Here is a 25,954-nt window from a genome sequence, read left to right as displayed (position 1 = left end):
AAATCTCTGAATTTTCAAACTGCATTTAAAATGACACATATTCAATGTCACCCAGCATGTAACGGGATAGCACTTTTGGAGTTATCCTTCATTTGATCTAAAGTTATAAATGTCCCCATTGAGGTGTTTTTCTGGATAAACAGAATAGTTACCGACAGATAGTGATTGTCTACATAAAATGTTATATCTTATTCCTCCCTCTATTGAGTCTGTGACAATATAAAGTACATATCAATGTAATTTACACTTATGTTATCGTCCGAAAACAACAACAGTAACAAAGAGCATAGGTATGACATTAGAAGGAAAATTATATACAAAATAATCTGCCCCCTACTGTAAATCATAGGGGTATTAGACATCAACAAGGAGCTCTGTCATCATATAATGGAAAAGGTCCTCAGACTGGTAACTTTTATACAGGTTATGAAAATCTGAGGCATTGTAACGTAAGATTATTGTCAGATTTGTGTATAATAAGCTAAGTCTCATGTGCACAAACTCTCGGTGGAGAAAGAGGTTGCAGACTGTAGAGCCAGTTCTGCCGTAGGAGTCATTGGCAAACAAATAAATGTCTTATTACCCAGGTCTTCTGAATTACAGGCATTGTCCTTTATGGCAGTGGTTCACAAACTGTGCGCCCAGGCTCCCTGGGGTGCCTCGGTGATCTCACAGGGGTGTCCCGGCCAGGGCTAGTTGTAAGCAAGGCGGGGGACTACTTGGTAATTATTTTGGCTTAGGGGTGCCTTGAAAAAATTATGGAAACTCTAAGGGTGCCTTGAACTGAAAAAGTTTGGGATGCACTGCTTTATGGCATACACGTAAATAAAAACCTTGCTCCATGGATAGAATTAGCAATGTAACGTTAGTTCTCAGGACCATTCAAAGGTTATTGTAGCAGCTCATTTTTTTAATTTAGGCATCACAGAGTAAATATGCACCAATGTACTACCTCCAATTCTGTAGTTTTGACTTGTTATATATTACACTGTACTTTACTAAAGAAAATAGTTGCAATTCTTTTTAATAAACAATGTACTTGTAAAATGTCCTCTGCAGACTTTAACAGTGAAGGATGACCAAATCTTCCCCATGAACCCCCCTAAATATGATAAAATTGAAGACATGGCAATGATGACCCACCTGAACGAGCCCGCTGTCCTGTATAACCTCAAAGAGCGTTATGCAGCCTGGATGATCTACGTAAGTACACTGGACAAAGGGCAACGGTGGTGGTTGGAGGTGGTATAAAAAGGAAACCATAAAGGGGGGTTTCGGTCAATTTTAATTTATTGCCTTGTTTATACCCCCACAATAATAGAATATGTAAAAACACACCCAAGTAATATTTATTTCCAGGACAGAATGGTAGGGCATTTCCTTACCGGTTTTACTCACCAAGCTTCACTTCACTCTATTTATTCATAATCTGTTTAACCAGGAACTAAGATCATTAACGACCCTTCACAACAAATCTTAGGAAGTATCTTGAGATGTTGGCTGTAGGAAGATAGTTTTTAACAATAGCTTTTTCCTCTAAGTTCCTTTGAATTCTGTTTTCAGTTTAAACACATGTCATGGGAGTACAGGTTGCGTTTATGTATGTACATATATATATATATATATATATATATATATACATATATACATATATAATATATATACATATATATATATATATATATATATATATATATATATATATATATATATATATATATATATATCATCATCATTGTCATCATCACCATTTATTTATATAGTGCCACTAATTCCGCAGCGCTGTACAGAGAACTCACTCACATCAGTCCCTGCCCCATTGGGCTCACAGTCTAAATTCCCTAACACACACACACACACACACACACACACACACACACACACACACACAGACAGACTAGGGTCAGTTTTTTGGTTAGCAGCTAATTAACCTACCAGTATGTTTTTGGGGTGTCGGAGGAAACTGGAGCACCCGGAGGAAACCCACGCAAACACTAAGCCACCGTGCTGCCCAATATATATATATATATATATATATATATATATATATATATATATACATGTTGAATATTATAGATGTGGTGCATGATCCAACATCTGACAATAAACAGGAGGTTTCTTGGCATCTTAAATCTGGTTACTTTATGTTGCCTGCACAGACATATTCAGGGCTGTTCTGCGTCACAGTCAATCCATACAAGTGGCTGCCTGTCTACAACCCTGAGGTGGTGGCTGGATACAGAGGCAAGAAGCGTCAGGAGGCCCCTCCACACATCTTCTCCATCTCTGACAACGCCTATCAGTTCATGTTGACTGGTGAGTTGAAATGATCCCTAAAGGTCAATGATACAAGATTCCCAACTGTCCATGGATCATATTTGATCAAAGTGTAACATTTTACAGAGAAGGATAATTTGAATGAATGCCAAATTTATGGAAATATAAACACACCGTCTAGTGATTAACTGAGTGGCAAAGGAGAGCAAATGTCTTCGAGAAAAGCCAAGTGGATGATGATAGGATACATACAAGTGGTGTCTTGAGTTTCCAGATACACAGCTGTCCATTGGCTTGATTACATTAAAGGGGATTGTAAACCACCAGCCAAAATACTAAATATATCAAGATTAGCCTGGGAGGAGGATCAGAGGCAGTAGGGTTTACCCCGCAGAAGAGGGTATCCCAGGAATGGATGGGAATTGTGCACTTAGAAAGTGCCAAGCCTCTCAGACAATAGATAGTGTGTTTTAGCTCAGAGTTTCCATACCCTTTAAGACCTCAAAATAATGTACTGTAGTATTTCAGAGAGGGATAAGTAAATTACTAAATAATAAAAATAACTATTAAAGAGTCATGGATAGCTCTCATAGAATTTTGTTGTTTGTTTTGTTTCAGATCGTGAAAACCAGTCTATCTTGATCACGTATGTATAATTTTAGTTTATTTACTTATTTTGTTACTGATACCAGTGAACTTTACTGATAATCTCTAGACATTTTTAAAGAAACCATTTTTCTAATTGGTCTTTGCTAAAATCAATTGTTAAGACTTCTTATACAAAGCCTTCTCCACCCTCATGTTTTGCATTTCTCAACTTATTCCAGTGTCAGAGGCTGGTTTGGGAGAAATGAGAGATCTCTAGAGATATTTCAGATATATTTCTGTAACCCAGAAAATGTTTTTGTCGATCCTGGATCTTTAAAAGGCTTTACGCATTTTTTTTTAAAAGACCAGCTTAAAGAAGATCATATTTTTAAAAATAAGGTTCATAGCAGTTACAGATTCACCCCTACCTTAAATAACATATTTAATATTTTGTTTTAGTGCAATTAAAATTCCTTAAGCATTTTTAATTAAAAAAAAAGTGTTTTTCCCAAAAAAATAAACTAATAAGAGTTTTGAATTCACTATTAAAATACATGAACACAGATTAAGTTTCTGTAAGGAATGGAACGCTCATGAATAGGAATGAATTAGCGCAATAGATAGGTTTGGTTCCATTCCCTTCATCAACATCAACATTTATATAGTGCCAGCAAATGCCATAGCATTTTACAATTGGGAACAAGTACATTAATAAAACAATTCTGGGTAATACAGACAAACAGAGAGGTAAGAAGACTCTGCTCGCAAGCTTACATTCCCTTGACAAAAGTTCATTCTATAAAGTCAGATTGCTCATGTGAAAGCATTTTCAAAAATGTAATGGTTTAAGAATTCACCTAAAAAGCAATAGATTTTATTTTGGAATTTAGTTTTCATCCACAACACTCTATTATAGCAGGGTTCCAGTCTGATTTCTGCCAGTCATTACCCCAAATCGTGCACGTCAGATGGCCTCTCCTATATTAGGTCTTGCTCAGAACAGATAGACAGAACAGTAGGGATAAGTGTGGAAGAAGCGATCTAACTTTGTAAAAAAAAATGATTTTATCTAGAAATAATAATTAATCTATTCTTATTGTGAACATGGTTATAACTGAGCGCTTCATCTTATGGATTATTATCAGTTTTGCTACAGTTGTCCTCTTGAGGTGTAATTTAATATTTCCTTCCCAGTGGAGAATCTGGTGCCGGGAAGACTGTGAACACGAAACGCGTCATCCAGTACTTTGCAACAATTGCAACTGTGAGTGACAAGAAGAAAGATGAGGCTTCCAAAAACAAGGTATAGCTACGCATTTCACATATACTGTATCCTAAACTCACCAAACATGAGTTATATATTATATACTGAGTTATATAGAGCAAGGTAGCTGTACTTGTCTTACTTTTCCATAAATGTTAGGATTCTCTTTTGGTTCATAAAATAGACATTAGAGGAAACATAGTCCACTAATTGTCTTATCGGTCAGAATTTCCATTCTCATAGCGCTGCAACGTTTTCCATAACAGCATTGTGACCGCTTCGACATGAGCTCCATTGGTCATCGACTTTGTCCGTAATGGAAACCACCTAACATTGCTATCTTGATTGCCCTGTTACAGGGAACTCTGGAGGATCAAATTATTCAGGCAAATCCTCTGCTGGAAGCCTTCGGTAACGCCAAGACTGTGAGGAACGACAACTCATCCCGCTTTGTAAGTTGTGTTCTCACAAATACTATGAACAGCTGATAACTGCGTCAAGAGTGAAAGACATAATCCACCAGTTTAAGGTGTTCAAATATACAGTTGAGAAAGGATACACCCTAAATTGATAATAACACTCCCCAACAGGCTAGGTGGTGGATGAAGGCCAAGTGGAAAAAAAAAGTGAATAAAATTAACTTGAAACCATTTCTCTGTTTCCTCCTGAAATAGTTCTGACTGTATGTTAATTAGAGCCCTGATTGTAGACTGTAAACAAAAACATAAACAGTTTAAGTTCATTTACAAAGTATATTCATCCTACCTTAGAATAGCCTAATAAATAATCACTGGAAGACTTGTTTGCCATTATATCCCCAACTCTCAGTCAGGGATGGTATTTCAGCAGCTGTGCTTTCATTTTAAAATTGCCAAGCAGTAATTTTGTCCAAGGGAGATTCCAGACCCTGTGAATTCATTGTTCTGATTTTCCTTTTATATTTACCTTTTTAGGGTAAATTCATCAGAATCCATTTTGGCACCACTGGAAAACTTTCTTCTGCTGATATTGAAACTTGTAAGTAATAGTAACGGGAAACTGTTTAATCGGTCACCTTTGGTTCGCCAAATGTTGTGGAACTAAAAGTGCCAGCATCAGCCAGAGATGAGACTACACGTGCTGGAAAACGCAACAGCCAAACATTATCTAAATCTTTCCATTAAGTCAACATTATTGGTAAACAATGACTTAAGGGGGAAAGTGTATTTAATTAAAAATAAACGTTTTTGTTTATTGTATATCCTTATAAATGAGAGTTTAGCTAATTCTGTATGTTTTGTGTAATAATGTGTGAGCTGCCATATCAATTTCTTTGCTGAGATGAATTAAATACACGCTAAACAGTGCCACCTAGTGGAGAATTTGCTTACTTGCCATTAATAACTTCATAGCTTTAGTTTGTTTTTATTTCAATGTCCAGTAAATATTTGTTTTTAAAATGTATCTATAGGCATCTGCAACGTAGAAGTGATGTAAAATTATAGAATACAAGCATGACAATGCCAGAGAATAACAAAGTTTCTCTAAGATATACCAATACTCTTGTATTCTGGTCTTGAATATTGATTTCCTCTGCGTTTTTGTTACAAATGTGCATCATTTCATTGTAACATTTTTTCTTTGTTCAGATCTGCTTGAGAAATCCAGGGTGACTTTTCAGCTGAAGGCTGAGAGGAGTTATCACATCTTCTACCAGATCATGTCCAACAAGAAGCCTGAGCTGATCGGTAAGAAACAATCTTTTTCTGTTTTGATCAATCAGCAATACCCAGTCGAAAGAAACTTCAATATTTTTAAATAATATCCCCCAACTGAAAGAAAGGTGATTGGTATGGTATTGTTATATATTTTTTTTCTTTTGCTTTGCTTTGGAAATAAAGTACTTACTAAACCTGTTTTTGTGGAAATAAAGCACTTACCAAAGTAGTTTGCAATGTATTTATTGGTATGAAAATTGATTTAGTCATCTAGGGGTAAATGTATCAAGCTGAGAGTTTTTCGGCGGGTTTGAAAAACCAGTCATATACTAGCTATCATTTATTCAGTACATTCTACAAAATTATAGCTAGAATCTGATTGGTTGCTATAGGCAACATCTCCACTTTTCAAACTCGCCGGAAAACTCTCAGCTTGATACATTTACCCCCTAATATTATCTCTCTTATAAAAGAATTCCTTTCTAATAACATTTTACTTTGTATGTCTTATATACTTATTTTTTACCAGTTAAGTAGGGCCTGAGTCATTAAGGAGAGTAAAGCATAAAAAAAAGGAGTAACTTTAAACCTGGGCAAAACCATGTTGCATGGTAGGGGGAGGTAAATTTAAAATGTGAGGGGAGATTTATAGTAGGGATAGGGCATGTCCTAGATTAACTTTAAAGTTCAGTGTAAAATTAAGCTATCTAGGATTTGTGTTCTAGATGAAAAAACAGCCAGTATTTAACTTATGTGCAAAATAGTAAACTAATTTGCACCCCTTGCATTGTAACATGGTTTGTCCCGGAGAGCATTTACTCCTTTTTTTCCCCTTACTCTCCTTAATGACTCAGGCCCTAACAGCGTGTATATGGTACCCTATAAGATCTCTTTATTGCAATATATGAATTATTTTTTATATGTTCTTGTGGGGCTTAGACTACCCTTTTTATATGCTTTATTATTCTGGACAATGACAGCCATTATTGAGACACCCCTTTTCCCCTCTACATTTTACAGTACAGTCTCTCTCTACGTCCACTTGTTTTTTGTTTTTTTTTCATAAGTCTGGCTTAAAATAGCATGGTTTCATTTCTCAAAAATTCAACTTCACCTTCGACAATATTAAAGTTATTTCCACATTTAATTGTTTCTAGATATGCTCCTGATCACCACTAACCCATATGACTTCCCATTTGTAAGCCAAGGGGAAATTTCAGTGGCAAGCATTGATGACACTGAGGAACTGATAGCCACTGATGTAAGTATGACAAATATAAAAGGCATTCAGACTATATTGGTTATAATACAATGCAGAATTTGCCTGGTCAGTAAAATGAGAGTGCTCCTGTCACTGGAAGATGCACATTGCCATCGCTGTTTGCCGTTGTCTTCATTTTCATTAAAATTCATCAGAAATTAAAACAAACGTGTATTATTATACTTCCCTATGTACGACAACTGTAATTACAAGCTCAGTTAGCCAACAAAAAAATATTTTCTCATTTCGCACAACAAAATTAATTCATATGAGAGTTAATTTCAAAGTTTATAATAGGATGCCTGGCCATACAGTGCACATATAGTGCAAGGACCAAACGTAGCCTGACTTCCAGGTATTGACATTGCTTACCGTTGCAGTTTTGCTTAAAAGTGTAAAATAATATTTCTTTCCTCCCCTTCATCCCAAACATCAAATAACACATCGTGCAGCTTGTTGTAAATATTTAAACGATGAATTGGATCCTACTCTGTTTTATACAGAACTTTTCTGTTACTAAGGAGACCGCATAAACATTTCTTAAAGCGTCAAAGTTCCAAAGTTCCGCAGTGATGCAAGATAGAGAAGCTCTTCCAAACTGTACAGCATTAAACATTCACCAAAGGCGTTGGATACCTTATTGGTCACAATTATTTAAGTTCTGATATTAGTGTATAGCGCAGTTTTGACTTGCTCAGTCACACTCTCCCTCTTCCAGCGGTGATCTTTGCGTTTAACTGCTGTCCTCACCATGTGTAGATCCTAAGTAACCAGTCCAGGGTTAATCAGCTAGCAACTGTGTTCTTTTAATCCACAGAGTGCCATCGATATCCTGGGTTTCACCTCTGATGAAAAGATTTCTATTTACAAGCTGACAGGTGCAGTAATGCACTATGGCAACATGAAGTTCAAGCAGAAGCAAAGAGAGGAACAGGCCGAGCCAGACGGCACAGAAGGTTAGGAGATGCTAGCAGAATGAGAGGGGGGGTTATATTACCCAAAAAATAAAATACTAGTCGCGTTTTCACTTTAAACTGTTAATTCGACTATTGGAAATTCTACAGCAGGGGTAAGTAACCTGTAGCTCTCAAACTGTTGTGGAACTGCAAGTCCCAGCATGAGGCTGGGACCTGAGATTCAAGCATAGCTGGAGAGCCACCATGTGCCTCATCCTGTTTGCATGTCAAACTCCCATTTAGATTGTAGGGATACCTGGCTTAATCAGTCCACTTACCATGTCCCCACTTGTTGTTATTGGTTGAATGGATGAAAGAGGTGTAACTATTTTCAGCAGGAGAAAGTTTTAGGTTACATGATTCAACAGCAAACTTAAAGTAAACACTCATGTTAGTATCTCGCACACCACATTAAATTATTTTTTTCTATAAATCTTAATAGTTTAAAAGTAACAACCTCTTTTACATTTAGCACTTGCCTCCTTAACCTCAATGGTTCCTTCATAAGTTCTATATCCTTCACACTATGTGAACAGGTCTCTGGATATGTCCCAGAGGCGTTAGCTCACCATGGCTCTCTGTCCTGAAAAAGCCTCATGAATAATACTGTGGGGATATTTATAAAAAAAATCTAGTGCAAAGGAAAAAGATGGTGTTGGCAACTGCAGTCAATTAGATTCCAGTTGTGTCATATTTCACCTGAATCATTTATTGGGGTCTATGGGCAACACTAATTTTGGATCTCATACTTGGTAAAATGCAGCACTCCAAGGATTATACAAATATTGTTTCTTTTCTTCTTTTAATTCTTTTTTGGAAATTTTAAGAGCATGTATATTAAAAAGTAGAATATAAATGTAAGATGTTTGCCTTTTTATATGGCTAAACACTATATCAGAAGAAAAACTAAACTAAAAGCGTGTTTTAGGGTGATTTTACTGATGGTGACTGGATCTGTATTAGACAACACACTTGACAAAGAGATATAAATAGTTCTCAACCATCTTTGGTGGTTGGTCAACATCATAGAAAAAAAATCATCAATCAGAAAGACCAAAAGCTAGATATATATTTCTAGAATTAAGAAAATCTGTTCTGTATATGATGGTTATGAATCCGCTAAGCTAACCGGTTTGAAAGTAAATTTGAACCCATACAGCGGTGGTGCTCAAACGCAGTCTTAAAGAGCTACCAACAGGTCATGTTTTCAGGATGTCTGTCTGTAGAAACAGGTGGGATCATTTCTCACCCAGCCAAATAGACTAACTCACCTGTGCATGAATAAATAAATCCTGAAAACATGACCTGTTGGTAACTCTTGAAGGATGAGTTTAGGCACTTCTGCCAGGCAGTATAAATTGGACCGGCATTGACAAATTGCTATGTTTGAAGTGCTAAAAGCCTTGTACTGCCTCATCAAAACCCAATGGGATTGGATTGATTAGGGCTGAAAACCAGATTTAACAAAAACCATAAAACCAACATGCACAGGCCTACATATATTGGGCAGCACGGTGGCTAAGTGGTTAGCACTTCTGCCTCACAGCACTGGGGTCATGAGTTCAATTCCCGACCATGTACTTATATGTGAGGAGTTTGTATGTTCTCCCCGTGTTTGCGCGGGTTTCCTCCGGGTGCTCCGGTTTTCTCCCACACTCCAAAAACATACTGGTAGGTTAATTGGCTGCTAACAAATTGACCCTAGTCTGTGTGTCTGTCTGTGTGTGTGTGTGTTAGGGAATTTAGAATGTAAGCCCCAATGGGGCAGGGACTGATGTGAGTGAGTTCTCTGTACAGCACTGCGGAATTAGTGGCGCTATATAAATAAATGATGATGATGATGATGTTGTTGTTTTATTGAGCTACCCAGAAGGCAATATCCATAACATGTAGGTGACGTGTTTCACTACCTATCTACAACAACCTAAGACAGAAGTCCCAAATCCAGTCTTTCGGGAGCCCTAACAGTGCATGTTTTCAATATCTCCTTGCTGGAGCACAGGTGTATTCATTACTTACTGACATTGTAACAGCTCCACAGGTGGCATTAATTATGTCACTTATGACATAGAAAACCTGCACTGTTAGGGCTCCCCAAGGACTGGATTTGGGAAACCCTGACCTCGTGTGTAAGATGGCTATAGTCTTATTGTTGGCTTCAAGATCTAACAGATTATTATTATAATTTTTTATCTGCAGTTACTGCATTTTGTTGCGGCTTTAGTCTGATGAACTATTTTCACTTTTCTTGCACTGTAATGATGGGACCTGTGATTAATGTGTCTATTGTTCTTCCAGTTGCCGATAAGGTTGCCTACCTGATGAATCTAAACTCCTCAGAGCTTCTTAAAGCGCTCTGTTACCCCAGAGTCAAAGTCGGAAATGAATATGTCACTAAAGGCCAGACTGTTCAACAGGTAAGTGTCCTTTTTACCACTGTGACCACTTTCAGTGATTAGCACTAAACCACCAATATTTTCCACACTTCTATGGTTCAGATGTGTTAAGGAAATTAGATAATGTCATCATCTTCAACTGCTGCAGGTATGGTTTTAAAGTTATCCATAGGTAATGAATTTGTTGGAGTTAAGATCCAATTGGCCAAAGTTCATTCAGTGTGAGTGGATCTAAAATGATTATAATTCCAATCAACAACTGATCAAGTGGATTTTTGATTGGGTCAGATGAAATATCATATTGACCGATGACTGCATCTGCCTTTATTATTATTATTATTATTATTATTATTATTATTTATTATACTTTATATATATAGTGCCAATCATATTATACAGCTCTGTACAGAGGATATGTAGTCATTCACATCAGTCCCTGCCCCATTGGAGCTTACAATCTAAAATTCCCTACAACACACACTAGGGTCCACCTACCAGTATGTTTGTGGACTGTGAGAGGAAACCGGAGCACCCGGAGGAAACTCACGCAAACACGGAAAAACATACAAACTCAACACATATAGGGCAATAGTCTGAATTGAACTCATGACTCAGTGCCGTGATCGACGCCGGGTTCTTTAGCTGATAAGACACGAACTACACCAACCAAGCTACTGAGTCTGTCACAATTTGACCTTCAAGATTGCAGTCAAATTGACCACAAATCTTCTCTTTCAGCTGTTGTCCTGTATGACCAGATTGGAATGTGTATAGTCAGCTATGGTTTTGGGTTCTGTGATGGATCTATAAAAAACAACTACATAATTGGAAACATTTTTATAAGCAAATACCAAGGTGCTTTAAATTACCGAGATGTAATAATGGTCCTTGGTTTTCTTCAACAGGAATTTAACAAATATTATTGTTATAATAAGCTCATAATGTACCTTTAATGCTAAGACATATTTATAGAAGGCCAGTGTACAAACAGAAATATCTTTGTGTTACGCTACTAGAACTAAAATCATGACAAGGGAGTTATTTGAGCCTTTGAATCTTTTACCAGGTACACAACAATGTTGGCGCCTTGGGAAAAGCAGTCTACGAGAAGATGTTCTTATGGATGGTCACAAGAATCAATGAACAGTTGGACACAAAGCAGCCAAGACAGCATTTCATTGGTGTCCTGGACATTGCTGGATTTGAAATCTTTGATGTAGGTGATCTTTGTGTTGTATTAACCCAATGAACAAGAGTAGCATAATTACAAAATAAAAACCCTGCTTGTGTCAACTTGCTCCCAAATCAATGTCCTAATGCCTCCTTTGTTAAATTGTATTGATTGGATACAGGAGATCATTAATCATCATCAATGAATTGTTATATGTTTCTTCAGTACAACAGCTTAGAACAACTTTGCATTAACTTCACCAACGAGAAACTGCAACAGTTCTTCAACCATCACATGTTTGTGCTTGAACAAGAGGAGTATAAGAAGGAAGGAATCGAGTGGGAGTTCATCGACTTCGGCATGGACTTGGCTGCCTGCATTGAGCTTATTGAGAAGGTATTTTGCCCATTTCTCAGATATGTTATTACCGGAAGCTAAATGATTTTTCCATTTGAATAAGTCATGAATGTATTGCCAATTAAACCTTTATGTTATGTTCTATGTAGCCAATGGGCATCTTCTCCATCCTTGAAGAGGAGTGCATGTTCCCCAAGGCTACAGACACTTCATTCAAGAACAAGCTGTATGACCAACATCTCGGCAAGTCCAACAACTTCCAGAAACCAAAACCTGCCAAAGGTAAAGCCGAAGCCCACTTCTCGCTGGTCCACTATGCTGGGACGGTGGATTACAACATCACTGGATGGCTTGACAAGAACAAGGACCCACTGAATGAAACAGTCATTGGCCTCTACCAGAAGTCTTCTATGAAAACCTTGGCCTACCTTTTTTCCAGCTATGCAACAGCTGACGCAGGTTAGAAAAATGATATGCATGCTGTTAACTAAAAGCATGGTCTACAGTGTTATGTCTAAAAGAAGAGTTATTTTTTCTAGGACTAGTTTTCTAGTCCTTTCAATGATTTAAGTAGTATGTATCCTTTTTTTGAGGAAGGCTTGTTGCATGCAGTATTGAATTTAGTTTGATTATGATAATTAGTGGTACAGTTTATGGACCACTGAACTCAAAAAAACAATGGTAAAGAAAATTAGTGAAAGGATTGACAGAATGACCACCAAGTTTATTTCAAATGCAACAAAATGATGGAAGTTAATATAAATATAGCCTAACTTAAAAAGAATGTCTTTTTATACGATAGAAGCTGCCAGTGGAAAGAAAGGTGGCAAAAAGAAGGGTTCCTCTTTCCAGACAGTATCTGCCCTTTTCCGGGTAAGTAACCAAAGTAAACGCACACATATGTGGTAAACACAGTGCCCCCAGCTATATAAAATAACACACTTACAAACTAAATCCCACACACTCCATTCTAAAATGACACATCTACATCAACCAACATCCAGGATCATTTGCTAAAGTAATATAATGGTACAAGTGGTTTTATTATACCCATAATCCTCCACTAGTATTATTTGTATAAACAACTAGTTTTGTCTAGATATAAGGGCACAGAGACTGAACACACTAAGGAGGTCTATACTGGTATAGACATGGACTTTTGGTCAGTAACTGGTTGAGATATATACTGTTTATGCAGTATGTTTCAGACAGGTTATTAACCAGTGATAATTATCTCCCATTTGTTACAGGAAAATTTAAACAAACTGATGAGCAACCTTAGGACAACACACCCTCACTTTGTACGTTGCCTTATCCCCAATGAGACTAAAACTCCAGGTAAGAGCCACAAGATGTTTTTTGTTGAGTAAGCCGTACAAGTATACTTGAAGTGTCTCCTAATGTCCCCAATATCCTTTCCTAAAGGTGCAATGGAACACGATCTGGTACTGCATCAGCTGAGGTGCAATGGTGTGCTGGAGGGAATCAGGATCTGCAGAAAAGGTTTCCCCAGCAGAATCCAGTACGGAGACTTCAAGCAGAGGTACATCAAATGTTCTGGTAAAACAGAATTATTTATTATTCTTAAAATACAAATCTAACTCAATAATCCAAAATTTGCATTTGCATTTCCAGATATAAAATCTTAAATGCATCCGCTATTCCAGAAGGCCAGTTTATTGACAGCAAAAAGGCTTCAGAGAAGCTTCTTGGATCCATCGACATTGACCACACACAGTACAGATTTGGACACACAAAGGTGCATATTTGTGACTCCATTTATGTATATTTTTATACTATCATCCAAAATATACCTTTGTTGTATTAATTTAAAACAATGTTATATCTGCAATATCTGAAGGTGTTCTTTAAAGCTGGTCTGCTGGGGACACTAGAAGAAATGCGAGATGACCGGTTGGCACAAATCATCACCCGTACACAGGCTATGTGTAGGGGATACCTTATGAGAGTGGAATTTAAGAAGATGATGGAAAGGAGGTATTAGATTATAGAAAGAATAAAATGGACAACCATGTATATTTTGTGGCATTGCGACTTCTCATGTTTGACATTTTGGAGTCATTATTATCTCAGTATTTTTGTATTTCTGTTAATAAGAGTAGACAACTACAAACTAATTATGTATATGTTTAGTGTGAGACAACATTTAGTGAAACTAAACAATTGTAAGTCTCATTAAGATTTAAAAATGATCATGTCTGTTGACAATCCCTTCCTTTGTCTTACTTTATAGAGAAGCATTGTTTAGCATTCAATATAACATCCGTGCATTCATGAACGTCAAACATTGGCCATGGATGAAACTCTACTTCAAGATTAAACCTCTTCTGAAGAGTGCCGAGTCGGAGAAGGAAATGCAGAACATGAAGGAAGAGTTTGCGAAGACAAAGGAGGCTCTGACCAAGTCAGAAGCAAAAAGGAAGGAGCTGGAGGAGAAAATGGTTAAAATTAGCCAAGAGAAAAATGACTTGCAGCTCCAAGTGCAGTCTGTGAGTCTCCTCTACGCTTTTTTGCAAAACATATCTTTAGAAGCATTCTAAATCCTCGAACACCAAATTTTTTTTAGTTACATGTTACTGTTCCATGGCACTGCTGAACTTTATTCAATCAGAACTTATAATATACATTGGTGATTTCATTATTGTTTGCATGAGATGACCCAACTGAAGGAGTAACTTGGTTTTCACTAGAATGGTGATCTTCTCTCAAAGACATATCATAGCTGAATCATTTAATACACTTTCTATATAATAATGCTTATGTTGCTTTCGCACATCTTGGATCCAACATACGGCATAGTTTTTTTTATATTTTATAATGCAGTGTTAATGTTTTTACCTATCATAAACACTAAAAGTGCTTTTACTTCCACCCAGGAATCTGAAAACTTAACAGATGCAGAGGAGAGATGTGATCAGTTGATCAAAACTAAAATCCAGTTGGAGGCAAAGATCAAGGAGTTTAACGAGAGGCTGGAGGATGAGGAAGAGTCAAATGCTGAGTTGACCGCCAAGAAGAGGAAACTGGAGGACGAGTGTTCCGAGCTCAAGAAGGACATTGACGACCTTGAGTTGACTTTGGCCAAGGTTGAGAAGGAGAAACATGCTACAGAAAATAAGGTAAGTCATTTTATTTACAGCAGCAAACAATAACCCTTTTAAGGATTTATACATTCTAGGAGAAGGAACATACAACATAAAGACACTTCTATGACAATTCAGCAAGGTTCAACATTGTATAGACATTGTATGGCATACTATGCAGAATGTTGTTACCAGCTAAAGTTATCTCACACCATAACTGTTTAATGAGGACATATGGTAAAAATACACCGGTTAAGAGGACCTATAAAGTAATTCTGATTTCCTTTCCCAAAAAGGTTAAAAACCTCACAGAGGAGATGGCCGTTTTGGATGAGAACATTGCTAAACTTACAAAAGAGAAGAAAGCTCTGCAAGAAGCTCACCAGCAAACTCTTGATGACCTCCAGGCTGAAGAAGACAAAGTCAACTCGTTGACCAAAGCCAAGACCAAACTTGAACAGCAAGTTGATGATGTGAGTAGACTCATCAGACTTAAACCCGTCGGCTTAAGGTTTTACAATCAGATTGCTAATATGTTCCCCCCATTTCTTGTAGCTTGAGGGATCACTGGAACAAGAAAAAAAACTGCGCATGGACCTTGAAAGATCTAAGAGGAAACTTGAGGGTGATCTCAAATTAGCTCAGGAAACCATCATGGATATAGAAAATGATAGGCAACAGATGGAAGAGAAACTTAAAAAGTAGGTTTACACACACACACACACAAAAAAGTGACTTAAATTTTATATTGTGTGTGCCAACTGACAGGTTTATAAATAATAAATGATGATGTCTACCGTTATTGCAGTGTTAGCAGTGAGATAATATTTACAAACCTTTACTTTTTTATGCTGGGGTAAAGATGTGTCTTATTTTTCTGACAGTTCCTGCCCTGTATCTGTGTAAAGAAGCAGGGGCCTGATTCATTAAGGATCTTAAATGAAGAGGATCCTTATTTCAGTCTCCTAAACCATGTTACAATGCAAGGGGTGCAAATGAGTGTTCTGTTTTGCACATAAGTTAAATACTGACTGTTTTTTCATGTAACACACACATATCAACTTTAAATTTCAGTGTACAAATAAGCTATCAAGTATTTGTGTGTTACATGAAAAAACAGTCAGCATTTAACTGCGTGTAGAATGTAGTTACAATTAGCGACCAGAAGGTATATCTGAAGTATATTGTTATTCCCTTCTGTTCAATGTATGTGATACGCTCCTTGGGCCCTTGCCTTATTGTGGTAACTGCTCGTCATGTTTTGTTGCTTCGTTTTCCAGTTCATGGTGGCATTACTTTGGAGATTCCTTCACTGTGATGAATTTAAAACTTACTTTCTTTACATGGATGTAGGGCTTCACTCTGATCTTGACATGACTTTCTGAGCAATCTAAGACCTGTGAGAGTGTGCCGGTAATATCATTCCAAATGAGTTCTAGGGGCAAATGTATCAAGCAGGTTTGAAAAGTGGAGATGTTGCCTATAGCAACCAGTCAGATTCTGGTTATCATTTATTTAGTACATTCTACAAAATGATAGCTAGAACCTGTTTGGTTGCTATAGGCAACATCTCCACTTTTCAGGCCCACTGGAAATTTGCAGCTTGATACATTTACCCCCTAGTCTGCTCTTTAGCAATATGTCTCCAATCTCAGTTGCAAATGTTTTATTTTAAATAGGCCTGTGAGGGTGTGCTGTTGTTATTCCTGTAAATTTAGCAATATGAAAATCTAGGGTGCATTGAGAATCTTGTGTTCACTGCAACCTTGCACAACAGAGTTTTGCATAAAGAGGCTGGTTTTTAACGCTATCATGTTTAAATTACTGTAAACTTTCTAGACGTTAGTACCTAGTGCAAATCGATAGATCTAAATGTACTGTCCTGTCTCATCATGCAATGCTTTTGAGTTTTGGACGTCTGAAAGTACTGTGTGTATTTTGCAATTTTCCTAATGACTAACACATGTCCAATTTTGCTATAGGAAAGATTTTGAAATTAGCCAATTTCTGAGCAGAATTGAGGATGAACAGGTACTTGGTGTACAATTACAGAAGAAGATTAAAGAACTACAGGTATAATTCACTTTAAATATTTAATAGTCAATCACAGTCAATATAAACAAGCTCTTGCTTATAGTCCAAATTGTTAAATCCAAGGCCCGTATTGAGGAGCTTGAAGAAGAAATTGAGGCAGAACGCGCAGCTCGCGCTAAGGCAGAGAAGCAACGTTCAGACCTTTCCAGAGAGCTTGAAGAGATCAGCGAGCGATTGGAAGAAGCCGGTGGCGCGACCTCTGCTCAGATTGAGATGAACAAGAAGCGCGAGGCAGAATTCCAGAAGATGCGACGTGACCTGGAGGAGGCCACTTTACAGCATGAAGCCACCGCTGCCGCTCTGCGAAAGAAGCACGCTGACAGCTCCGCTGAGCTTGGAGAACAAATTGATAACCTTCAGCGTGTCAAACAGAAACTAGAGAAAGAAAAAAGTGAACTTAAGATGGAGATTGACGATCTAGCCAGCAACATGGAGACAGTTTCCAAAGCAAAGGTAATAAAGTTCTGAAATGGTGAAATTTCCAGAATTTCGGTAAAAAATTATAGACATGATTTTTTTCCCTACACAGGCTGTCTTATAGGCTATTATGTCATCTCTTAAAGTCATTGTTCACTTTTAAGGGCTTGCCGAAAGTGGACAACATCATTTATGGTCTGCCTGAGCACCATATGCTTGCAGTTGCTGGATTGACAGTTAAATTAAATAATGAATGCAAAAAGGAATGGGCAGGGTAATGGTACAGGATTATGCTACAATATTGTTTTTATGCACACAAGAAGGAGGATTACCTCTTTAGCCAGTTATTTGATATTTACTTCAGTATAATATGTACTGTATATTGTCCTGACATTTCTGGTCAAACAAGTAGCTGCTCACAAGCAGTAGCTCAAGGCCAACTCATAACTTGAAGATCAGAATATTCACGTGCTCTAATTTTTTTGAACATTCCGATCTTGACGTTATTAGTACATGATGAAAGGGACGAGGATGGTGAATGGTAGGCAGCTGGAGAGACTTAAGCTCCTATTTCCAGCTGTAAACTATAAACTGATTAGTAGACTTATTGGCTGCTTTGTGTCATCTACAGGCCAACTATGAGAAGATTTGCCGCACACTAGAAGATCAACTGAGTGAAGTTAAGACCAAGGAGGAAGAACATCAGAGACAGATTAATGACATCAGTGCTCAAAGAGCCCGTCTGCAAACTGAAAATGGTAAGCATAATGTAAAAGTAACTTTACAGTCTTTGTAAATTCCCATAATGCCACCATATCTGTTCTCTATTCAGTTATAACTTTTTTTGTGAAAAGCTAGATGTTCACACATCCCAAAATTCCAGCTAGGAAGTCTATTTTCACCAACTGGATAGTAGCTTGCAGTACCTAAATGTTTCGCATCTAATGTTATTCATTTAGCGTAAACAACCAATACATTTTTTGAACAGGTGAATACTCCCGCCAACTGGAAGAACGGGATTCCCTCATCACTCAGCTGTCTAGAGGCAAGCAGGCTTTCACTCAGCAGATTGAAGAGCTGAAGAGACAACTGGAGGAGGAGTCTAAGGTGTGGAACATATCCACACATTCCGATATTTACAGATGAAACTAGTTAACTCTGTGTGATATTCTCTGATGGGTACTGGAGCGTGTTTTCAGAATAGATGGTCTTGACAAATATGGTTAATTTTAAGTGACAGTAGTCTGCATGGGGAGGGGTTGGGGTGGTGTCAGGTAACAGGCCGAGGCATGTATTAGGGACTGGGGCGGAGCCAAGTGGCAGGATGCATGGGGGAGGGGCAGCAATAGGCCCAGGTAGCAGGTTAATGCTGCATGGAATTCATAAATGCAATAAGTGTTAGATCTATGAATATAATCTACATAAATGTATACATTATATAAGTTTCACTTGTTTATTATACATCCATAATGAAGACACATGGTTGTCCAGTGTCCCTAATTTTCACGGACAGTCCTAGGTTTTAAGGGGTTTTTCCCCTGGAAATGTCCCTACTTTTCACTACTGACTAAATGTACAATATATAACTATTCTTGTCCTGTTGAAAAAAATGCAATTTTTTAAATATATTAAAATGTGTGCTGTAGTCCTCTGTGCTCCTCTTAGATCTGCCTAACAGCGGTGTTCCTGGAAGTTATTTTAAAATATTGCCAAGTATAATTATTTACAGTCATCTCCTGCGTTACTCACGGGGTCAATTACTATTATTGTTTTTAATAATGTTGTGTGTTAAACCAAAATAATATAGGAATGTCCCTTGTCTGTTAGGCCAAGAATGCCCTCGCACACAGCTTGCAGTCCAGTCGCCATGACTGCGACCTGCTAAGGGAGCAATATGAGGAGGAGGTGGAAGGTAAAGCTGAGCTACAGCGTTCATTATCCAAGGCCAATGGAGAGGTAGCCCAATGGAGAACAAAGTACGAGACAGACGCCATTCAGCGCACAGAGGAGCTGGAAGAAGCCAAGTATGTATTATCAGTATATATATATATATATATATATATATATATATATATATAATTTAATATACACAATCTTATATATTTTGAATACTCATATAGATATAAAATATATCCATAATCTTGGTCAATTCAAAATTGTGTCTTTACAATGTGAATGAGGTTATGAGGTTAATTTCAAAGTTGAGTAAGTTACCTATGTATGCATGAATTTTTTTAACTCAGGAAGAAGCTGGCCCAGAGATTACAAGATGCCGAGGAACAGATTGAGGCTGTAAATTCCAAGTGTGCTTCCCTGGAGAAGACCAAACAGAGGCTGCAGAATGAAGTTGAGGATCTCATGGTTGACGTGGAGAGGTCAAACAGTGCATGTGCTGCTCTGGACAAGAAGCAGAAGAACTTTGACAAGGTACAAAAGTAAACCAATGAAAATGTTTGGTTTCTTTGTTTCGAGCTTTTCATTTTATCCCGGACTTATTTGCAGATTATTTATCAGGAAATTTTCCAATTGCAAGTATTCCAAAGAAAAAATAATTTTCTTTACATGGAGCTCAGTTTTGTTTTCCATTCTTGCCATGTCCTCTAGATTCTGGCCGAATGGAAGCAGAAGTTTGAGGAATCACAGGCTGAGCTGGAAGCTTCTCTGAAAGAAGCCCGGTCTTTGAGCACCGAGCTTTTCAAGATGAAGAACGCCTATGAAGAATCAATGGACCACCTGGAAACCATCAAGCGAGAGAACAAGAATCTGCAACGTGAGAACTGTCTTATAACTAATCCCATTGGCTAATTATAAGGATAGTAAGAGTTGGAGAGCAGCCAAGCACTATCTAATATTATAGCCACGCCCCCATGCATGCTGGTCACGCCCACTGGTGGCGTAGTGTGGAAACCCCCCTCTACAAATCCTGCATTTGCCTTTGTTATGGTTGATTCAAAGTTTGTCTTTGGCTACCTCGTTGAGTCATGTGACTCAAATATCGATGTTGGCATAAATAATACCAGAGATACAAGTCATTTTTTATTTTTCTCATTCAGAGGAGATTTGTGACCTTACTGAACAAGTATCAGAAAGCACCAAGACACTACATGAAGTGGAAAAGGCCAAAAAACAACTTGAACAAGAGAAGAGTGAAATTCAGACAGCGCTAGAGGAAGCAGAGGTATTTATTCAGCTAACTTTATGTTCATGGTGATGACTTCTAATATAGAGATTTCATTGCCAATAAGATGCAGATGGATTGTTGTTAACTGAGCTATAATTAAGTAATTTATTAACATGGACAAGTTGCATGACCTCAATCCTGGTAAATAAAAGTTTTTTATGTTCCATCATCACTTCAATGTTATCTAAGACAAGGAGGAACTCAACACCAAACAAAATCTATAACTTGTCTTCATTTCTTCCAACCCCACAGGCGTCTCTTGAACATGAGGAAGGAAAGATCCTTAGAATTCAGCTGGAGCTTAACCAAGTGAAATCAGATATTGACCGGAAGATTGCAGAGAAAGATGAGGAAATCGATCAGCTGAAGAGGAACCATATCAGAGTGGTGGAGTCCATGCAAAGCTCCCTGGATGCAGAAATCAGGAGCAGGAATGATGCTCTGAGGTTGAAGAAGAAGATGGAGGGAGATCTTAATGAAATGGAGGTCCAGCTGAGCCATGCCAACCGCCAGGCTGCAGAGTCTCAGAAGCAGCTGAGAAATGTCCAGAGTTTGCTTAAGGTAGACAACTGTAATGCAAATGGGTGGAAGATGATATTTGGACCACAAGCTTCCTTACTTCATATTCTTTTATGCTTACTTCCCACAGGATGTCCAAATTCACTTAGATGACTCCCTCAGAACCCAAGAAGATCTGAAAGAACAGCTGGCCATCGTTGAGCGTAGAGCAAACCTGATGCAGTCTGAGATAGAAGAAATGAGGGCAGCTCTAGAACAGACAGAGAGGAGCAGGAAGGTGGCAGAGCAAGAGCTGCTGGATGTCAATGAACGTGTTCAACTCTTACACTCACAGGTAATAACCACGTCGTCACTCTAACAAATGCAAAACCTGTGCGGTAACCGGCTTGGGTAGCTGGGACATACATCAACTTAAGAACGTTTGTTAACTTTGAACTTAACCATCATTTTAATACAGAACACAAGCTTGATCAACACAAGGAAGAAGCTGGAAAGTGACATTGCTCAGCTGCAGACAGAGGTGGAGGAAGCCATACAGGAAGCTCGCAATGCAGAAGATAAAGCCAAGAAGGCAATTACTGATGTAAGTAACAGAATTTTTGTTATGTGACCAGGGTAACTTTCTCTAATTTGCTGAAATACAGAGTGGTATTTAAACTAGATTCTAAAATGTTTATGTATTATCTTGCTTAAAATTTCTGTACTTTTAGGCTGCAATGATGGCTGAGGAACTGAAGAAGGAGCAGGACACCAGCGCTCATCTTGAGAGGATGAAGAAGAACCTTGACCAGACTGTGAAGGATCTTCAGCTACGTCTAGATGAAGCTGAACAACTGGCCCTTAAGGGAGGAAAGAAGCAGATCCAGAAATTGGAGGCCAGGGTGTGTAGTAAGAACGTACTCAAGCAGTCAATGTAAAACCAGTTTTACCATCACCTTCCTATATTGTTGAGCTTTATTTATTTTTAGGTGAGGGAACTTGAAAATGAATTTGAGGCTGAGCAGAAACGCAGCTCAGAAGCCATTAAGGGCGTCCGTAAATATGAAAGACGAGTGAAGGAGCTCACATACCAGGTTTGTACCTTGTGCCACAATATTACATAGGTTTTATTTCTAACTATTAGACAACAATATTACATTTTGTTTGAAAATATTGTTCTTCTCTGCCCATTTGAGTATTTAGTCTATCGCCTTTAATATAGCCCCATGTGTCAAATCTCTATAGACACATTTATGAACATTCTATGTGGATGCAAAATTTGCACTTAGTCACAGCTACCAATTAGTTGCTATGGCTTATTGCCGATTTCGTACCTAAATGCAGTGTTAATAAATGAGCCCAAATGTCTTCTTATAAATGTAGATCTTTTCCTTTTAATTACAAAATGTTAATTGAAATCCTTGAAGTACATACGAGACCTTTTCAAACCCATTGATTCATACACTCTGGCTGCCATTTACCACCTTCCGTCTTAATTATATATGTAGTCTGAAGAAGACAAGAAGAATATCATGAGACTCCAAGACCTGGTAGACAAGCTCCAACTCAAAGTGAAGGCCTACAAGAGGCAGACTGAGGAGACTGTAAGTTGACTTTGTGACCTGTGATAAAACCTAAGCACATTTTAGTGGGAATTTAACTCATTGCAGCATGTAGGACAAAATAAACTGAACATGGCAACATGACCATTATAATGACTATGGGTGGCTGCACAACCAAGAGCTAATTAGTTTGCCATGAGACTCACCTATCCTTACCATTCATAAGATCCAAAATAGCCAGTGAATCATTAAATCGACTTAAGGACCTACATCCCTGATTATTAGATAACCTGGTAGGCTAAATGTATGTTGTGATCATTTTGCATCCTATGACCAACTTTAGATTTATATTCATATCATTTTAGTTAATATAAAATCTATTAATAATATCTATAATAACCTTGCTTAGTGATGTCATCACTTATAATCAATGGCTAGCTGTGTGATCACTTCATTAATCATTAGGAACACGTGTGTATTATATATAATGACCAACCTTCTGCTGTAGATTATAAAAGTAAGAAGTCACCCCTGAACTCTTTGTCTGCAACCTCATGTCTTTATTTGATTGAGGACTTTTATTATAGTTATTATTATATGAGGGAGCATATTATACTATATAATAATTTTTCAAGTGTTCAACTATATTCTTCATTGTATGTTTCCTTTAGTTTCCGACTAAAAATATTAAAACAATCTTTAGATCCTTATATTTAAGGCCAGGAGTTCAGCTGAGATAATGCCTTGAGATAAATACATACATTACTTATCTTCTTCTGTTCAATAACTTAGGAGGAGCAAGCAAATGTCAACCTGACCAAGTATCGCAAAGTCCAGCATGAGCTGGAGGAAGCCGAAGAGCGCGCTGATATCGCCGAATCCCAGGTCAACAAGCTTAGGGCTAAAACACGAGAAGTCACCAAGATCTCAAAGAGTGAAGAATGAGGGCACGGCTGAGCCACAAGGTGAATGAAGAAAAGCACATAATGTGAAATCTTTGTCACTAACTGATGTCGTCTTAAATTTCTAGTAATAAATAAATATGTAGACCTTTGCAAGAACTTGGTCGTCTCTGTGTTTCTTCATCTTCTCTACATTTTCAGCAACCTGCGGGTATATAAATGGCATGATGATGATGATGATGCCCCAGCAAGACAAGTTGGGTAGAAAATTAAACCCAGCTCATTAATGATTTAATGGCCATTTTGTTTGCTCTTTTTTTTTTCAGTAATAATGCAACTGAAACATTTAATCTGTGGACGTCTTTCAATCAAGCACTATGGTAGTTGCATCCATTTATAATGATATTGTATTTATTCAGTTTGTGTGACATAGCACACCACAAAATAAACTACATCTAGGGGTAAATGTATCAAGCTGCCAGTTTCCGGTGGGTTTGAAAAGTGGAGATATTGCCTATAGCAACCAATCAGATTCTAGCTATCATTTTATAGAATGTACTAAAAAAATGATAACTATAATCTGATTGGTTGCTGTAGGCAACATCATCTTTTGAAACCTACCGAAATCTCGCAGCTTGATACATTTACCCCTTAGTGCCGGAAGTTGCTGAGTTTTCTACACAGTACTGTTAATAAGCTTTAAAATATCACTGTGATGAAACTGATCTTTCTAAGATTGGTATTTTTTAAAAAAAAATATATATATATTTTTATTATTCCTGAATTTGGTACAAATGGGCCTTCCTTCTTGCCAATTACCTACATTTAAATGATTGCTTTGTGTTTACAGCATTTTCCAGACTTCAATTTTATATTGTTTTCCCCTTTTTACACAGCAGAGATTTGTCTGAACATTAAAAGTTCTTATGCAAAAGTTCCAAAAGGGGGAAAAAGAATGTTCTATATAGGGCACTGAAGTGATCAGAATAATAATATCAATAAAACTTATTCCTTCATTTAAAATATTCTCTTGGTCCAGATCCTAAGCTTAGAGCGGAATATTTAAAAACATACAGAGTGAAAAGAATGAAAGAGTGACTATGTTTTAAACCAATTTAGTTTCAAAGTATTAAAAATACCTCTGCCTATATCCAAGTTATAGCATTGTTTAGTCAAGTTTCTTACATGATCATTTTAAACAAGTCTCTGGGGTAAATGTATCAAGCTGCAAATTTCCGGTGGGTTTGAAAAGTGGAGATATTGCCTATAGCAACCAATCAGATTCTAGCTATCATTTATTAAGAACATTCTACAAAATGTTCGCTAGAATATGATTGGTTGCTATAGTCAACATCTTCACTTTTCAAACCCACTATAAACTCGCAGCTTGATACATTTACCCCTCTGAGATGTTACATAGGGACTTCAGAACAGTACAGATTAGAAATGGACTCATTGGTTTGAAAGATTAACAGATTGGCTGGGAGATGAACAGGGGGAGAGGAGAGATTTACTAATTATGAGGAGGCTTAAAATATTGATAAATATTTGAGAAATTCAGGAGAGTTTGGATAATTAAAAATTAAAGATAATCTCTTGAGTAGCACAAGGCAGTGTGAGCAGTGTAGGAAGTCTTTAAAAGGTACTAGAGAAACTAAGGAATGCGATAGGACTTCAGAAGTGTAAATGAGCTTTGAGAATGAAAAGACGATTTGACACTTTCATTAAAGACTTCAGTCTTTTATATATATTATATACATGTGAATGGTATCTACTTTTCCAGGAGATGTACAATTAAACCATTACCATAGCTGAGCCCATATGTTGTCATATTTCACAGTCACACAATGATGATAAAAATAAAAATATTAAAATTGTGTAGAGAATTTCTTAGAACTTCTTAAGGAGGAAAAAAAATGACATTACAGTAGGAGTCTGGCACCACCTCAGAAGACTTCTCTTTAAATACAAGAGTGATTTCACCATCCCTTAATGTCAAATTCTGGATAGCATGTCAGTCTGATACAGCTTAAGGAAGATTCTATTACTAGATCTGTGGTGTTAAATATTTTACTATAAGTAGATGTCCTGTGAAACCAACTATGAAGAAAACTAATCTGTACACATTCAGATGTTTGTCTAATTCCCTAAAGAATTATGATCTAAATGGACATAGGTAGTGCGTGTGTATGTATGTATGTATGTATGTATGTATGTATGCATGTATGT

At 37.4% G+C, this 25,954-nt stretch overlaps 1 protein-coding gene across 1 annotated transcript in view; it reads left to right on the top strand.

Moving 5' to 3' along the window:
• LOC142095157 (myosin-4) overlaps nucleotides 1-23,884 on the top strand; it is a 29,659-nt gene extending 5,775 nt beyond the window's left edge. The window contains exons 4-40 of the mRNA XM_075177989.1: nucleotides 1,060-1,203; nucleotides 2,160-2,316; nucleotides 2,896-2,923; nucleotides 4,060-4,168; nucleotides 4,489-4,581; nucleotides 5,083-5,146; nucleotides 5,758-5,856; nucleotides 6,984-7,087; nucleotides 7,905-8,043; nucleotides 10,342-10,460; nucleotides 11,506-11,655; nucleotides 11,836-12,006; nucleotides 12,117-12,426; nucleotides 12,770-12,840; nucleotides 13,218-13,305; nucleotides 13,393-13,510; nucleotides 13,603-13,726; nucleotides 13,829-13,965; nucleotides 14,222-14,477; nucleotides 14,865-15,107; nucleotides 15,368-15,544; nucleotides 15,627-15,772; nucleotides 17,054-17,144; nucleotides 17,229-17,618; nucleotides 18,214-18,340; nucleotides 18,571-18,689; nucleotides 19,410-19,606; nucleotides 19,826-20,009; nucleotides 20,187-20,352; nucleotides 20,636-20,760; nucleotides 21,016-21,324; nucleotides 21,413-21,616; nucleotides 21,740-21,865; nucleotides 21,993-22,163; nucleotides 22,251-22,355; nucleotides 22,770-22,865; nucleotides 23,616-23,884. Of these exons, the coding sequence (XP_075034090.1) occupies nucleotides 1,060-1,203; nucleotides 2,160-2,316; nucleotides 2,896-2,923; nucleotides 4,060-4,168; nucleotides 4,489-4,581; nucleotides 5,083-5,146; nucleotides 5,758-5,856; nucleotides 6,984-7,087; nucleotides 7,905-8,043; nucleotides 10,342-10,460; nucleotides 11,506-11,655; nucleotides 11,836-12,006; nucleotides 12,117-12,426; nucleotides 12,770-12,840; nucleotides 13,218-13,305; nucleotides 13,393-13,510; nucleotides 13,603-13,726; nucleotides 13,829-13,965; nucleotides 14,222-14,477; nucleotides 14,865-15,107; nucleotides 15,368-15,544; nucleotides 15,627-15,772; nucleotides 17,054-17,144; nucleotides 17,229-17,618; nucleotides 18,214-18,340; nucleotides 18,571-18,689; nucleotides 19,410-19,606; nucleotides 19,826-20,009; nucleotides 20,187-20,352; nucleotides 20,636-20,760; nucleotides 21,016-21,324; nucleotides 21,413-21,616; nucleotides 21,740-21,865; nucleotides 21,993-22,163; nucleotides 22,251-22,355; nucleotides 22,770-22,865; nucleotides 23,616-23,768 (5,610 nt within the window). The 3' untranslated portion in view covers nucleotides 23,769-23,884. The remainder of the gene's footprint in view (nucleotides 1-1,059; nucleotides 1,204-2,159; nucleotides 2,317-2,895; nucleotides 2,924-4,059; nucleotides 4,169-4,488; nucleotides 4,582-5,082; nucleotides 5,147-5,757; nucleotides 5,857-6,983; nucleotides 7,088-7,904; nucleotides 8,044-10,341; nucleotides 10,461-11,505; nucleotides 11,656-11,835; nucleotides 12,007-12,116; nucleotides 12,427-12,769; nucleotides 12,841-13,217; nucleotides 13,306-13,392; nucleotides 13,511-13,602; nucleotides 13,727-13,828; nucleotides 13,966-14,221; nucleotides 14,478-14,864; nucleotides 15,108-15,367; nucleotides 15,545-15,626; nucleotides 15,773-17,053; nucleotides 17,145-17,228; nucleotides 17,619-18,213; nucleotides 18,341-18,570; nucleotides 18,690-19,409; nucleotides 19,607-19,825; nucleotides 20,010-20,186; nucleotides 20,353-20,635; nucleotides 20,761-21,015; nucleotides 21,325-21,412; nucleotides 21,617-21,739; nucleotides 21,866-21,992; nucleotides 22,164-22,250; nucleotides 22,356-22,769; nucleotides 22,866-23,615) is intronic.
• Nucleotides 23,885-25,954: the final 2,070 nt, after the last annotated feature.

Source organism: Mixophyes fleayi, chromosome 6, assembly GCF_038048845.1.
Source record: "Mixophyes fleayi isolate aMixFle1 chromosome 6, aMixFle1.hap1, whole genome shotgun sequence".
NCBI classification, from domain to species: domain Eukaryota; kingdom Metazoa; phylum Chordata; class Amphibia; order Anura; family Limnodynastidae; genus Mixophyes; species Mixophyes fleayi.
The sequence above is the reverse complement of the archived record's forward strand: the minus strand, read 5'-3'. Positions and strand labels throughout refer to the sequence as shown.